This window comes from Mesoplodon mirus (assembly GCF_964341445.2).
Source record: "Mesoplodon mirus genome assembly, chromosome: 18".
NCBI classification, from domain to species: Eukaryota; Metazoa; Chordata; class Mammalia; order Artiodactyla; family Ziphiidae; genus Mesoplodon; species Mesoplodon mirus.
Window position 1 is genome coordinate 55,813,124 of NC_138994.1, and position 15,268 is coordinate 55,828,391.

The 15,268-nt window shown below is 54.1% G+C and overlaps 1 protein-coding gene and 1 long non-coding RNA gene across 4 annotated transcripts in view; one reads left to right on the forward strand and one right to left on the reverse strand.

Annotated features, from left to right (window-relative positions):
* Positions 1 to 4,591: 4,591 nt before the first annotated feature.
* Positions 4,592 to 9,487, reverse strand: LOC309793811. Its single transcript, XR_014291948.1, has 3 exons — positions 9,396 to 9,487; positions 8,544 to 8,640; positions 4,592 to 5,423 (listed from the first exon to the last, which is right to left on the reverse strand). It is a non-coding gene; the product is annotated as an uncharacterized lncRNA (long non-coding RNA).
* A 431-nt stretch (positions 9,488 to 9,918) lies between these two features.
* Positions 9,919 to 15,268, forward strand: part of RHBDL3 (rhomboid like 3) — a 42,234-nt gene continuing 36,884 nt past the window's right edge. For 2 of the 3 annotated variants that reach the window (XM_082603142.1, XM_082603143.1), the window contains exon 1: positions 9,919 to 10,064. In XM_082603142.1, coding sequence (XP_082459268.1) covers positions 9,954 to 10,064 — 111 coding nt within the window. In that variant the 5' untranslated portion in view covers positions 9,919 to 9,953. Of the gene's footprint in view, positions 10,065 to 11,573; positions 11,598 to 15,268 lie in introns of all 3 variants that reach the window. The other variant, XM_082603141.1, reaches the window with a different exon arrangement.

Consider the following 15,268-nt stretch of genomic DNA (forward strand, 5'->3'; position numbering starts at 1 on the left):
GGTGGCTGCCTCCTGCTGTAAACTGCAAATTTGGTGCCTTGGTGTTGGTTTGGGGAAAAAAAAAAAAAAAAAAAACTGCAGTATATGGGCTTTTTGGAATGTGAATGTATCCAAGAACGATGCCAAAGTATATTCGTCTCTGAAATAATGTATTCATTTATTCAGCGCCATGTATTGAGTGTCCAGGGGGAAAAGGGAGGGACACTGGTGCTGACTGAGAGGTACTGTGTGTCAGCACTGTCTCATCCTTTTTATCCACACTATGGCAAGCTGTGTCTTATTAGCCTCGTTCATATCCACGGAAACTGAGGCTCATTGAGCCTAAGTGAACTAACCTGCTGGAGGCAAACAGAGATCTTATGAATAAAGATATGTGGTTCCCACTAAGCCCCCTAGATACCACACCGACAGGCATTGTTCTAAGAGGTAGAGAGAGGGAGCTGATCCCAAGGGCATCCTGTCATTGTGGAGGTCATGATCTAGCACGGAAGTTACAGCGAATGGACAGTTACAGACAGGTTCCCCAATAAGTGGTCATCCTCCCGACATACAGACTCTGCTGCTCTGCTGCTGTCCTTATGCAGGGGGAGGCCACTGACCACAAGTAAAAGGGCAACACCGGGCTCTGCAGTAGGGATGCCTTTGTGTTGACTGCCCACTCACCCTCCCCCCATCTGCCCTGCAACCAAGGCTTTCAGGAGCATCTGTGGGATTCAGGCTATGACCACTCTACCTGGAATACGTAGCAAAGCCAAGACAGACATAGCACATACCGCTCACAATCTAGTTTCACAGAGGAAGACAAAGGCAGACACATGTGATAGCAGGGGAAGACAATGAGCTCTTGAAGATTCTGTGCTAATGTAGCAAATAATTTCAAACCCACTCCCAGCCTAGTCCCCATTACCTCACAGTTCAGCCCTGGCAGCGCAACCAAACTCACATCATAGGTGCCCAAGCTGTATAACTGACTAAATGCCGACAGTTACATTAAGGAGAGAGAATGACAGCTGGCAGTTAGGAGAATGGACTGAGTGGCTTAAGCTGGGAAAGAAGATACAGGTGGCAGGTATCTAAAGAAACAGAGCTAGGAGGACTTGGAGAGGCCCAATCCCCATCACCACCTCAACCTCAGGCAATCAGAGCTCCTCCAGATGAGCCCTAGGATAATGAATGAGCCATCAGCCAGTGCCTTTGCTCTCCAATGGAAGGACCCCACCCCCTGCAGACCGTCCCTCTGCAGATACAATTGTGCTCCAGGAACCATCTGGCAAATGTGCCTGTTCCTTCAGCGGTTCTGGTATTTCCCTGACTTGCCGCCCTTTTCTCTTGGATATAAATTGTTGCAGCAAGCCAAGCCAGCAGAATGCTTACTGGTGTTTCACAGGCTTTCCCCGAGCCTGGTTAACCCCATGGCTCACAGCCTGTGAGGCTGTTCACAGCTAATGGATGTCTTGGATGTGTGCGTTTCTCCTCTCTGCTGTTCTTGTGTCTACGGCAGTATGCAGAGCAGGCATACAAGCTGCAGACTGGAGCCGCAGCAGCCAGATTGAGAGGCCGGGGGGGAAAGCACATTTCTGTTGCAGGACGTCCTTCACGGAGAAGGGACAGGTCAACTCCATCTCTCTGCAGAGGACTTGGACAGCTCCCCGAGGAGCCACAACAGGCCGCCACAGCTGTAGGACAGATCACGTGCTCCGGCCGCACGTGGGAGGCTGCCCAGCAAACCCAGACTGCCCATGCCAGGCAGCCACTGGCCCCCATTTTGCACAAAGCCACGTTCCTCCTCTGACCCAGCCTGATGGTGTACAAGGCTGGAGAACTGTGGGTCACCTTGGAGCCCCTGGAGCCAGCCCCCTATTTCCAGCCTGCTTTACTGATTCTAATTTAGAGAACTGATAAAGGCAGGAGATGGAAGCGGAGACTTATTAGTCTCTCATCTCCTTGGTGATATGCTTTATGGACAGGGAGGCCAAGCTGAGCCATCAACCATAAGCCCCTTCACCCCCATCCAGGGAGTTGTTCCAAAGGGGTGGGAGAGGAAGCAGTCCATGCAAAGACTCCCAGAATGTCTCCATCACCCTAACAACAAGCGGGCAGTTTCTATGCAGATTCACACCTTCCTGCCTTAGTACACGCAGTTCCCTCTGTCTTGAACGCATCAAGCCTCATCCACCTGGCCAACTCCTACTTGGTCTTTTAAGATTCAGCTCTGGCATCATTTACTTGGACCGTCTTTCTGCCGCCACATGCTTTGTATATATCTCTACTGAGTACCCATCACATTGTACCTGCAGTTGTTTTTTTTTTTCTCTAGCATTTTAGCATGTCGTCTTCTCCACCTGTCTTAGACCTCAATGAGGGTCTAATTCATCTGTGTCTGGAGCCGCAGGCTGTCAAGATGTTTATCAGCGGTGTTTGGGAGGGGAAATCAGAGATCTCGGAATTTCAAGGTGGATTCTCCTACTGAAATCTCCTAGTCCCACCCACATGTTTCACAAAAGACAAAACTGAGGTTAGGAAACTGTGCCTTCCCCAGGGTCACATGGCTAAATAAGAGCTTGGACAAGAACCCAGGTCTGCTGACTCCTGGGCCTGCTCGCAAGTGCTGAGGAATCACATCCTGATCTGTATTTGCCCTGGCCAGCCTGGGTGGAAGGGATGATCGAAAAGGAACAGGCTTCTGAGCAGACAGCAGGAGAGCAAAGGATGAGAGTGAGAACACTTGAACTGCAGAGCTGCTGGAAGAGGAGTCACAAGTCATCTGACCTCTGCGTTTATAGATGAGAAAATGGAGGCCCACGGGGTTGAGCTGCTTTGCCCAAGGTCGCACAGCAAGCTGGTGGCAGAAGTAGGACGAGAATGCAGGCTTCCTGATTCCCGAGAGATCTGAGGGCTCACCTCCCACCCCCACCCCGGAAAGAGGATGACCAAGCCCCCATGACCAGCTGCTGTCCGAGGGGCGGGTCCCTGGAGTCTTGGACTCCTCTGGGCTTTTCTCTCCCTCTCCTGGTGGCACAGCACTTAAGCAGGGTGCGTTCTGCATAAATAATAAAGACTGCTTCCCTTCCAGGGAGGAAAGCCGCGTCTGGGCAGGCAGGGTGACAGATGGTATTTACAATGTGTACTGAGAAGTTCTCACACAGCCTCACTTGGGCTGCGTGGCTGAGAGATGGAGGAAACAGATTTGAGCGCCCGCTGTCTCACTCCTCTGCCTGGTGTTCCTGCTGCTGCTGCTGCCACCACTGCCGCAGTTCTCTTCTGTCTCCCTTGGGCCGGTTGCCCCATGTCAGCCTGGATCTGGAGCTCCAGGGTGTTTGCTGCTGCTGCTGCTGCGAACTCGTCATCAGAAAGCCTGCCTCTGGGGCTTCCCTGGTGGTGCAGTGGTTAAGAATCAGCCTGCCAGTGCAGGGGACACGGGTTCGATCCCTGTTCCGGGAAGATCCCACATTGCCGCGGAGCAACTAAGCCCATCCGCCGCAACTACTGAGCCTGCGCTCTAGAGCCCACGTGCCACAACTACTGAGCCTGCCTGCGCTCTAGAGCCCGTGTTCCACACCAAGAGAAGCCACCGCAATGAGATGTCCAAGCACCGCAACGAAGAGTAGCCCCCGCCCACTGCAACTAGAGAAAGCCCGCACACAGCAATGAAGACCCAATGCAGCCAAAAATAAATAAATAAAATAAATAAATTTTTTTTAAAAAGAAAGCAAGCCCGCCTATGGACCCCAAGGCATTCTTCCCCATAGCGCCTCACCAGAGGACTTGCTGGATTAATGGACACTGTTCCCCGAAGGAGGCCAAGGAAGTCCTCTGAGGCCAAACACTGGGCAGAGTTCCCAGGAATTCTGACATCTGGGAGGCCTTCCCCAGGCCTGGAGAAGTATGACTAGGACAGGTCCGTTCACTGAGCACATACTTGCTGTGAGTCTTCTAGGTGCCAGGAGTCGTTCTAGGAGTCAGAGATTCTGCTGTAAGCAGACAGAATCAAGTCCTTGTCCTCGTGAAGTAGCCCCTCAAGCAGGAGGTTCACCACGGGCTTTGTGACAAATTGCCTCCAGACTCTCTCTGTCCCTTTCACTCTGCACAGACTCATGTCTGGCTCTGTGCAGTGGGGAGTGACAGCAAAGCCGTCCCCCTCCTGGGGGCACTGCACATGTAGCTTAACAGAAACAAAGCAGAAAAACAATCCAATGGCTTTGCTCCACAGCCAGAGACACCCCCCACTGTTCTGACTCCTACTAGCCTGCAGCTGGACAAGCCCCCCCGGGTGCCCTGACTTAACCCCACCCGCTTGCCTTGGTAGAAGGTCACTGCGGTCAGTGGTCAGGGCTTTGGCCTTTCACTCTTAAAATAAGAAATTTGGTGAGAAATGGAGAATCGAACCTCCTCTGGGCCTGGGGATCTTACTGTCCCCATTTGTACCTGTTCTGCTACCTCAAAAAGGCCAGCTTTTTGAGGATGGAATGAAATGACAAATGTGTAAGTGCTTTGATATAAAGGCAGCAGGGATACAATTGTATTTTCATTATGCAGAAAAACTTTTCTCTATAACATAAAACTTGTTTCTTGTTGAAGGCTGAGAGTAATAACTATGTAATTAGACTCCATGTCAGATCAAGAGACATGCTCTGTTTTTCATTAAACAGACATTTGTTCAGCTCCTACAGTGTGCAATGTTGTGTATTGTGATGGGTGCGAAATTGAATAAGCCATAATCTCTCCTTCAAGGAATATATATTTTCATACAAGGAAGACAAAACTTAGATAATTTAATGCAAGGTCAAAAGAAAAAAGTGATCCAGAGGAAGCAGTGGTCCATTTGGGCTTGGAGGGTTGAGGAAAGGCTTCTGGAGGAGAGAGCATTCATCAGAGAGGCACACGATTGCACATGAACGTGCTGTTTGCTAAGGACACAGGGCCTGCCTGTGGCATAACCAAAGATCACACAGACTGTTGGAGGCCCAAAGAGAATCCAGAAATGGGACCCTGGGGACAGCCTAGCCCCAAGCAGATGGCAGAGAAGGAAGGGGAGACCCAGCAAAGTAGCTGAGAGTCTCCCTGAATGTGGGGCTGGCTGAATCTTGGAACCAGGAATGTTTCCTCTGCTTTTCTGAGCTTCACTTTTGGGTGCCCACGCCTGTCTCTGAAAGGGCTTGGTGTCTGTGGACCTAGGCGTCTTTCAGTAATGATTTAAGTTCCTTGGAAAATTGGCCCTGGCGTGAGAGAGGAAGAGACGAAAGGAGAGGGAAAAAAAAAAGTCCGTTTAGCAGTCATGTTCCGTTTGATCTCCTCGACAGCGGGCAATAACGGAAGAATGCTGGAGCTGGGGATGGAGGGTGGTTGGATTCCAAGTGGCGGTCTCCTCCCCGAGCTGCGCCCGCTGTTCGGACTTGAAGACTTCAAACATGACTGGGGGATTCCTGGAAGACAAAAGAATTCAGGGCCGGGGCTTGGATCTCAGTCAAAAATAACTCATGTCTTCATCTCGGGCAGCTCAGGGCTGTTTGCAGGTTTCTCAGAAGATGGAGCTCCACGCGGGCAGGGAGGACTGTGAGGGTCAGTTTAGGTTTGCTTTGGGGAGAGAAAGGACCTTGAAGGGTGTGGGCTGTTGGGTGGGAAACTGTTGTTGAAGCCGAGAGGTTCTGGAAAGTCACCCCCGTTTACCCGCCTTCTCGGCGCTGCCATTTGCTTTGAGCAGTAATTACAGCCCTTAATGTTTCTTCCCTGGCTTCTCATTAGCTCACGGTGTCCACAAACAAACTCCCGACTCCCCTCACCGCCCGCCTTCCCTCTCCCAGTGGTTCCTCCTGGCTTTCCTGGTTCCCCATGGCAGCCCCATTGTTCCAGCCCCTCCCCCACCCCAGGTCAGAACATCAGGTCTTTAAAGAAATCCCCTTCCCTGTCTTGGTGGGTGCATCTTAGACACTCAGCCCCCAGACAGCTCTTCCTCACTTATCCCACTGGGCTGTTACTAGAGGATTATCTAATTTTCTCCCAGGAGGCCAGGGCCTGGGTCTTATTCCCTTTGTATTCTCAGCACCTCGGCCAGGGTCTGGCAAAGAATGGACACTCGCAATGTGTTAGTTGAATTGCTCTCTTGGGCTACTGCCAACTTAATCTTCCTAAAATGCTGCTCCAGTTAGAAGCCACCACTGCTTCTCCATCGCCCATTAAGCAAGGTCCAGCCTCCTCAGACTGGTACTCAAAGACTTTTGTGACAGTTTCTCACCCACCTGGCCATCCCCACTTTGTGCTCACCCACTGACTTGTTCCCAGGACAGTCCGTGGCTTTCCTGTCTCTGTGCCTTTACTGCAGTGGCTCCTTCCACAGAGAAACCCTTCCACACAAAGCTGCCCCCCTTTCAAGGTTCATCTCAATAGCACGCTCCTGCCCCTCTGAGCTTAGTTTGATCCTTCAGGGTTTGAACCGCTCGCTCCCAAGCTCTTATCCTGTTCTGCATTGACTTAGTGTCTGGATAGGAACTTCAAGAGAGGTCATGAGTGTAGAGCTCTTACAAAATGAAGAGCAGGGTGTAAATGCCAATCAGCCCTTGCTTGCTGTCATCTCCAGGTAGACCCGGGGTTCCCTAGGGCAGAGCCTGTGAACATCTCTGAGCGCCTGGCCGTGCACCGTTCAGTGAAAGTGAGTGGTCACCGTGCCCCTTCTCTCCTCTGTCCCCAGCAGGGCTCAGAATGTGCTGATCCTCAGGTTGTCTCAGAGTGGGACAAAAGCTATCAGAGAGCCTGGCCACTCCCACCCCTCAGAGGTTCTGGGCCTCAGGACCCAGGCTCCACATCCCACTACCTGCCGGAGAGTGGGTTATTCCCAGTTGCACATTCCCCTGGGGCTGAGGGGTCCAATGAGCTGGCTGGTGAGGCTGAGGCAACACTGAGGGCGAAAGGTGAGTGTGGCCTGAGGTCCACAGGGGATGCTGGATGTCACAGCTCGTCTCCAAGTCCAGATGGCCATGCTCCTTCCAGCAGGGGCCAGGGAGAGGGAACCCATCTCCCGAAGGGAGGATTCTGGCTAGAGGTCAGGAATTCTTCCCTAGGAGACTTTTGGGAACAGTCTGCCAAGGTGGGGTGAAATGTTCTAGGACAGAAGGAAGAACAAGATACCCTTCTGGATACTTCCCAGAGTCTCGCTGCTGCCCTCAAGACTCTTGGATGGCACCTCCCATTCTCATCTCCCTATGCTCAGGCCAGCCTTCTGTAGGGGATCTTTTTTTTTTTTTTTTTTTTTTCAGTTCCCTGACCAGGGTTCTAACCCAGTCTCTCAGCAGTGAAAGCTTAGAGTCCTAACCACTGGACCTCCAGGGAAGTCCCTGGAGGGATCTTTTTAAATATTACCTTCCTGCTCACAATCCTTCGATGGATCCCCATTGCCCTCAGGGTAAAGTCCAAGCCCCTTTCTCAGGAAACTCACAGCCCTTCAGACCCTCCACTCCAGGCTGGGTTCTTTACATTGAGCACCTTGCTCTCATTTCCAGCCTTGCCAAATTGCTTGTAGTTCCCCTCCCAAACCATACTGCTTCCCAAGCCCAGCCTCTGCCCATGCTGTTCCCTCTGCCTGGAATGTCCCACTTTGCCTGGTTCTGGGGCATATCCTTTGGGAAGCCCTCTTGGACCCACAGGAACCCCCCCTCCTTTGGGTTTCTGTACCCCCTGGACTTCCCTGGCTGTCACCCCCAATTAAACAGTTTCTGAAGGTCACTGTCTGGATGCTATCCACCTCTCCCTTCCCAAAGTTCTGTCACTGGCACTTAGTAGGAGCTCAAGAAGTGCTCAGGGAGGGGCTTCCCTGGTGGTGCAATGGTTGAGAGTCCGCCTGCCGATACAGGGGACACAGGTTCGTGCCCCAGTCCGGGAAGATCCCACATGCCGCGGAGCGGCTGGGCCCGTGAGCCATGGCCGCTGAGCCTGCGCGTCCGGAGCCTGCGCTCCGCAGCGGAAGAGGCCACAACAGTGTACAGCCAAAAAAAAAAAAAAAAAAAAGAAAAGTGTTCAGGGAACTGAACTGAGCCTGCTGAGGTCCTTTCCACTGGAGAAGATGAAAGAGTTGGATAGGTTGATAAGAGCTGTTCCTTGGCTGGAGAAAAGGCAGAATCCAAAGGGCAGCTGAGGTCAGAACACTGCCCAGGGCTGCTGGGCATCTCACAGAGACCAAGCCCTCTCTGAGCTCTTCTCCTCCCCCCTCCCCTGGAACCGCCCACTTCCTGGCCCACTTCTCCAGCCCCAAAGATCTAAGTGTAACACATCCAGCACCCGGGTTGTGTCATCCGGCAGTGACACTGACCTCAGGGCCCCCAGCCACCCCTTGTCCTTCTGGGCTTTCCACGATGAAGTGTGTCGGCCTCTCTTCTGTCCCCTGAAGGCTGTTTTCAAAATCACACCCTATGCAGTTTTATTTACAAGGAAATCTTGGCAGGATCTTGACTTAGTAGAGTAGGGCTGGGGGGAGGGTGGTGAGAAACAAAAATAGTTGGAATGATCACACTTTCTGAAACCGAGATGAAAATTGGTGTCTGTAGCAAACTCACCTAATTAGAACGGAGTTAATTTCCTTCTCTGTGTTTAGGGGGAGCAGGCATTGTCAGGTGAGATGGTCACAGGTTGGATCCTGGGGTTATGTGTTTGCTTTGGGAAGATGAGAGCATTAATTGCAACTTTCACGACTGGAGAAGAGCGTCAGTTTCTGAGAGGGACAGGAGCAAAGGCTGGTGGGGGAGTGGGTGGTGGTAAGAGGGGTGGAAGGAGGTGTGGGCTGGGGACTGACTGTGGGACATCACCAGAAGTGAATCCCTGAGCCCCCTGGGAGAGCCGGGCCCCTGTCCCAGCCGGCCACTGGCACCATTTCCAGGCACGGCCTCTGCTTAAGGGAGACAGTCTCTCCTGGGAGGTCTTTCCTGCAAGGAAACGGCACCAATTGTTTTCTTTAGAACCCCCGTTCCTCTGGTCTAACTTGATTCCTACTTGCTGTAGTTGCTTTACCTCCCCTCTCCCAGTTGGGGCACTTCCCTGGTCTTACCTTTGTAACCTGGTCCAGTGAAGCCAGGGCACTGTCACATAGCTCTGGGGTGTGGGGAGGGAAAGATTTAGGGTCTGGGGTCCGGGACTCCCCTGACTTCTCTCATCCCTAAACTACTGAGCCTGCCTGGACCTCCCAGGATCTGAGACCGAAGTGAAGAGAGATGGAAGGGTGGTCAGGGCATCCTGTCTTCCCAGCCTCCGGCCCCCAATTCACTCCCGGTTAACTCCGACATTGCCAACTTAGTGAAAACCTCGCCCCTGCCACCGTCACGCGTCTGCTGCCTCCAAGTCATCTTTAACCCGGTGGGTCCCGGCAAGTAGACGCTGCACCCCCACCCCCGACCCAGTCCTGAGAGACAGACCTGAACCCGGGGTGGAGGCAGGTGGGGATGGGGCCATCCCCGCCCGGGACCGTGCAGCCACTTCCCCGCCAAGCCCGCCGCAGCCCTCCTCCTCTCTGGGCCGCGGCGCTCTGACCGATTTGGCCCGGGTGGTGGCGCCCGGGGGTGGGGGGGTAAGGGGCGGCGGTCCCAGGAGCAGCCCCGCCCCCGCCTGCGCACCGCCCCCGAAGAGTCCGCGGGGAGGAGGAGACTCGGGTGCGGAGCGGGGAGCGGGAAGGCAGCGCGGGGAGCCGGGAGGCCGGGGCCGGCCCAAGGGCGCCCTCGCCTCGGAGCCGGGCGTTGGGGCCGGGGCGGAGGCGGAGGCCGGCGGGGCCGCGGGAGCCGAGAAGTTTGCGGCGGAGGGCCGGGCGTCCCGTGGTCGCAAGACGGCGGCGCGGGGGCTGGGACCATGGGGGCGGGCGCGGAGGCGGCGCGGCGCGCACTGAGAGCTCCGAGCGGCGCGGTCGCCGCGGCGCAAAGTTAGCCTGGCGCCCCGGGACGAGCCCCGCAGCCGCGCCCGGCGCCGGACGCCGCCTCGGCATGGGCGAGCACCCCAGCCCGGGCCCCGCAGTGGCCGCCTGCGCCGAGGCGGAGCGCATCGAGGAGCTGGAACCCGAGGCCGAGGAGCGGCCGCCGGCGGCGCCGGAGGACGTGAGTGCCCTCTCCCCCGCCCGGGCAAACTTTCTGGGGGGCTCCAGGGGGAGAGCTGCCCCCGGCTCGCCCCCCGCGGGGCAACTGGGAGGTTTCAGGGTGACGCGGGAGAGCCCCGGATTGGCCGGGTCCCCACGGGCGAGAGAGGGCGGAGGGACCGGGCTCCCCGAAACGCGCGCGCCACCCCCCGCTTGGGCTCCCCGGGCTTCCCTTCGGAACGCAGCGCCCACCGCCGTGCTGGGGACCCGTCGGCCGCCGGAGACCCCTCCTCGCGGCTGGTGCAGTGCCTGGGACACGGCGTTTTCCCGCAGAGGCGGCCGCGTCACAGCAGTGGCTTGGCTCCCCTCCCTCCCACTCGCGACCTGCGGGCTCTCCGAGTCCGGGGAAGGAGCGGGCGCCGCAGAGTCCCCGGAACCCGGCGGCGCAGACCGGTCTGGCGACCCCCTTCACCGCTCCCGGATTAGCTCTCGCCCGGCACCTGCCCTGTCGCGACAATGATTGAAATTCAAGCTGGCCCCTGTCCCTGAGCCCGGCCGGAGGAGGGAGAGAAGGAGTGCTGGGAGCGCTTTTGCTCCCAGAGGGGGGCTTAGGAGCCCCAGACCACGTCGGTGCCAGCGACGGTCCCCTGGGCGAGGATAGGGAGGGGCTGCCCTAGAGGGCTTCCCTGCCATCTGCTGCCTGTGTCTCCCTCCCTCCGGTCCTGGGAGCTGTGGGCAGAGCCGGCACTGGGGAGTCCTGGGAACTGGAGTTTCTTAAGCTTCTCCCTCCCGAGGCTAACCTGCTAACAGACGTGAAAAATTGGGCAGACGTCCTGCCCGTTCCCTCTCAGGGTGGGGACAGGGAAGTGAAGCCAGGCCCTCAACCTACCAGACCTCAGCCGGAAAGTCTAAATTGGGTTGTATCCCCTGTAACTCTTGTGCTTAAACCCCTCACTTGCTTCTGGCCCCAACACTCTGGCAGACTCTCATGTGCTCATCACTTAGACTCAGTCTGGAAAGAGGCCGGGGGTGGGTTTCAGTGCAGGCGGAAACCCCCTCCTCCCAAACTACAGGCAAAATGTTAATGCTTATGCAGGGGTGGATTTTCCTGACAGGGGTCATTGGCCCCCAGCAGGTGGAGACCGTTGCAGCAGGTCTGATGGAATTGCAGGAATTGCACCTGGGCGTGCATTCCCACGGAGCTAAGCTTTAGCCAGCAGAAGTTATTAGAGGCCCTCGGACGGAATTGGACGACTTGATTTAGCAATTGTTGAGGATCACCCTTGTTCTGCTGATCCCTCCTCCTGCCTGTCCCAGAATGAGGGACGCTGTCTCTCCCCAACCTGAGTTCTCCCACCTTTGCTATGTGTAGACTCGTTTGGGAAGCTTCTCCCAGGTTTTCCTGATCTCTTGTCCGCGCGGGTCCCTGAGTCTGGGCAGCAGCTGGGAGGCTACAGAGGCCTTGGTGATAACTGTGTTTCTTTCTTTCTCTCTTCTTCCTCCTCTCCTGCATGGCCTCCCTCTCTACCAGCACTGGAAAGTCCTGTTTGATCAGGTATGTGAGCAGTTAAATCCTCTCCCCCCACCCCGCTTCCTTCCAGCCCTCCCCGCAGTCTCCCTGCTTGCGTGGGCTTCCCCAGCTCTGCACTCCTGAGATGGTGACGTGGGGGCGTGGCTTAACGCAGCTCTGGAAATGAACGGTCCTGCTCTCCAGGTTTAGGGGGGCGGGCTCCCCTGAGAGATCCCTCCCTCCCTCCTCCTCCCAACGCCACTTCACCGGGACCGGCTTTATACCAGGGAGACACTGGACAATATGTATTGAAAGCCTGGGACGTTCTCTGTATGCCAGGGGATCACCTTTGGGGATGGAGAGGAGGGGGAAGGGCTTAAGTTAACGTCCCCTTTCTTCTTCGCCCTCCACCGTCAGAGAGCCACTGGAGTCAAATCTCTGCCATCCTTGAAGGGCGACTCGATATGAGCACTTTTGAAAGCTGACTCTAATTTTGCTGCAGGGATGGGGGAGTCATAGCTGGAAACTTGTATGTGATTGTTCGCAATGCTTAGAGCCTAGGCGTGGTGGATGGAGTTGGAAGTGCCACGCATTGGCTTTGGAACCGGGAGACGGACATTTGACCTTCAGCAGGGAAATGGTTCTCTTCTTTGCTTAGTACTCCTGTTGCGTGCTGTTGTTATGTGTTTCCTTCTCCCTCCCCGTTTCACGATGCAGAAGGAGAGGTGGCAAGAGCTGTCCCGGTGTGGGGAATAGTGAGCATTGTGGTCCTGGGGTGAAAATGACTATACCGTGAAGTGTGTGTGACTTTAAGAGACCAGTCTGGTTGGGCCAGAGGGAACGTGTTGGGTTGGAGAGGTAGATAAACCTGAAAAAGTAGCACGGACCAGACCTGTTGGAGGCAGGGGAAGCCTTTGAAAGCTTTTTTGACAAGTTTGTTACCAGATCCAGGCAGCGCTTTGGGAAGATCCTGTGTGAGAGTGGGATAGAGGTGAGATGGGTTGCAGGGATGAGAGGAGCTGGCCGGGAGCCTGCTGCCATGAATGGAGACAAGCACCTTGACTTGGAAGATGACAGTGGGAGTGGAAAGGAGGAGGGACATGGTGATGGGAGAATTGGAAGATCTTATTAGACCCAAATAGCTGAGGTGAACCCCATGGATAACTTGGAGGTCCTGCCCCTAGGAGGAGAAGGAAAAGTCAGGCTGGGGGCAGGGGGGTTTGTAAAATTGACAACTTTGGTTTCAGACCAGTTCAGTTTGAGGAGTCAGCTCAGTGCAGATGGCCAAGTGGGACTGACAACACGGAATTCCGCTTGAAAGGCATGGTGGGCCTGGGGTGGGGATTGGGGGCTGTCATCCACCTTAACACAAGGCCTGGCTGTGGCTTGGGGAGCATCCTGCTGCTCCTGTCCCTCTGGCATACACCATCTCTCCCTCCGGCTCTTAAGAGTACAGCAGCTTCTGGCCTGACGCCCTGAGGCAGGAGGGAGCTGCCTGCTGCCACAGATGCCACGACCAGCAAGCTGCCAGCCCTTCACACCTCCTGCCAGATTTAGAATCGAAACCTAGAACAAAGTGTATCATTCTTTTTTTCCCCTCTGTCTGTGTCTTTCTCATTTTGATTAATTTCCTTTGCCAATCCCTGCGTGTGTTTACATTGTAAGACGAACTATTTGGGCGAATGGAGGAAAACTTTGAGGGGAAAGAATCTGGAGCTTGAGGGAGCAGAGAGAATGTATAACACCTAATATCAGCACGTGGTCTATGAAATCCCATTTCTCCCACTGTAGGGAGATCCTGGGTGTCACAAAGAGCATCCACCTGCTTCTGGGAAGGCCCACTCAGAAACCATTCTGGACAGACAAAATTAATTCTCAGAAAGAAACTCCCAAAACTTACTCTGGACAGTTTTTTCTCTCATGATAAGTTCTGCCTTAGGTCCACTCCCCAGCCCTCACGTGGCTTTAGCAGCCTGTTTCTGTTGTTTTCCTTCCTGTGGGTGCTTCGTGTTTGAGAAGAACTGCTCCTGAGCGGGGGCCTGACCTCTGGCAGATATCCAGTCCCTCTGCGTCTGTTCCCCCTCCTTTGTGCAGCCCCCCTGGACCGTTCCCCTGATAGGGCTGAATGCAAAGCCGGTGTGAAGCTTCATAAATGGATGTACAACTTCAGAAGGATGCCGGGTTATTTGGAAAGCTGAAGGGTCTTATCCTCTCTGACGCTTCCTCTGGGCCTACTTAAAGGAAGGCTTTGGTGATGGTGAACTTGGTGCACTCAGGAAAGAATATTTGGCTGGTGGTTGCAGGCAGCCTTCCCACAATTTCTTACAGAAATAGCCCTGATGGGTCAAACTCTGCTGAACGGGGTAGGATTCACATGACATCCGTCAGAATCCCTGTAAACTAATGTGGCCCTGGAATTCACCTTCCTGAGGTCACTGGATTGGGAGGCTGGCCCCAGGCAGTCCTCCCTCCCATCCTGGGTCAAGGGGATGCCAGCGGCCACCTGGTTTCAAACCAGGATCAGCTGGGACCTTTTTCCAGGTGTTAGGAATGGAATTAGACCAGTGCCTCTGTGCTGTCTGGTTCTTCAGCATGTAGAGTAGCTTTGACCCAGCATGTCCCTAATTGGATCCAAGGGCTGGAGCCATGACCTTGGCCTTTTGGTCCTCTGTGGTTACCCCTCAACTCAATGGCCAGAATGCCTTTTGGGGAGTTGCAGGTGCAGAAAACAGGTGACCCCAGTCCCTTGGAAGTTTACCTGGCCGCCACCCACCCACCGGCATCCTGGATGTTTGTCTGGTCTGCTCAAGCAGGGGTGTAACACGCCACCCAACCTCACCCCCTCCCCAGTGTTTCCTCACAGGTCCCAGAAATTGCAACAGACAGGAACCCTGAAGATCATCACGTTGACCCCCAGATGTTCCAGGTGTTTGTTCCCTGTTTGAACTGCTCCTTAAGGAAATTGTCTTTTCATATCCTTGGGTGGTTTTCCTAAATACTAGATTTTAAAGTTACCATAAATATTAACCCGTCATTATAGTGTAATATCATGGTAAAAATGTCTTATTTTTCTACAGTTGGATCTGTTGGGCCTTTCCTTCATGATTCCTTATGTTGCTTTGGAGCTGAGACACTTTCCTTCCCTCTTCAGATCGCATAAATATGTGCTTCTGTTTCCTACTGTTTTTTCTGAATAAAAAAAAAATCGTCTAACTCTTTACTCCATCCAGATCCTATTCCTATCCAGTTACACCAGCATCGCTTATTAAGAAAGGCTTCATTTATTTATTTACTTATTTACTTAATTAAATTTTTTTTTTTCTTTTTGGCTGCTCCACGAGGCATGCAGGATCTTAATTCCCCGACCAGGGATTGAACGCATGCCCCCCGCAGTGAGGGCACAGTGTCTTAACCACTGGACCGCCAGGGAAGTCCCAAGAAAGCCTTCCTTTATATATTGAAAAATTGTATCATTTGGTAAATTTTTATATGTGGTGAGGTTTATTTTTGATTTCTGATCTATTCCCCTGATATTTACAATTGTGCCCAGGTAATGTACCCTTTAGTTATCGCTCCCACAGGTTTCCTACAAGATCCTCTTTTTCAGGTTATGCTCTGATAGTTTCACTCCCAGTCCCTTCCTGAACTCCAGGGAGGTGCCCTCAAGGACCGAAGGTCAAATAGCAGGTCCATGGCAGATATGGGACTGGAGCCCG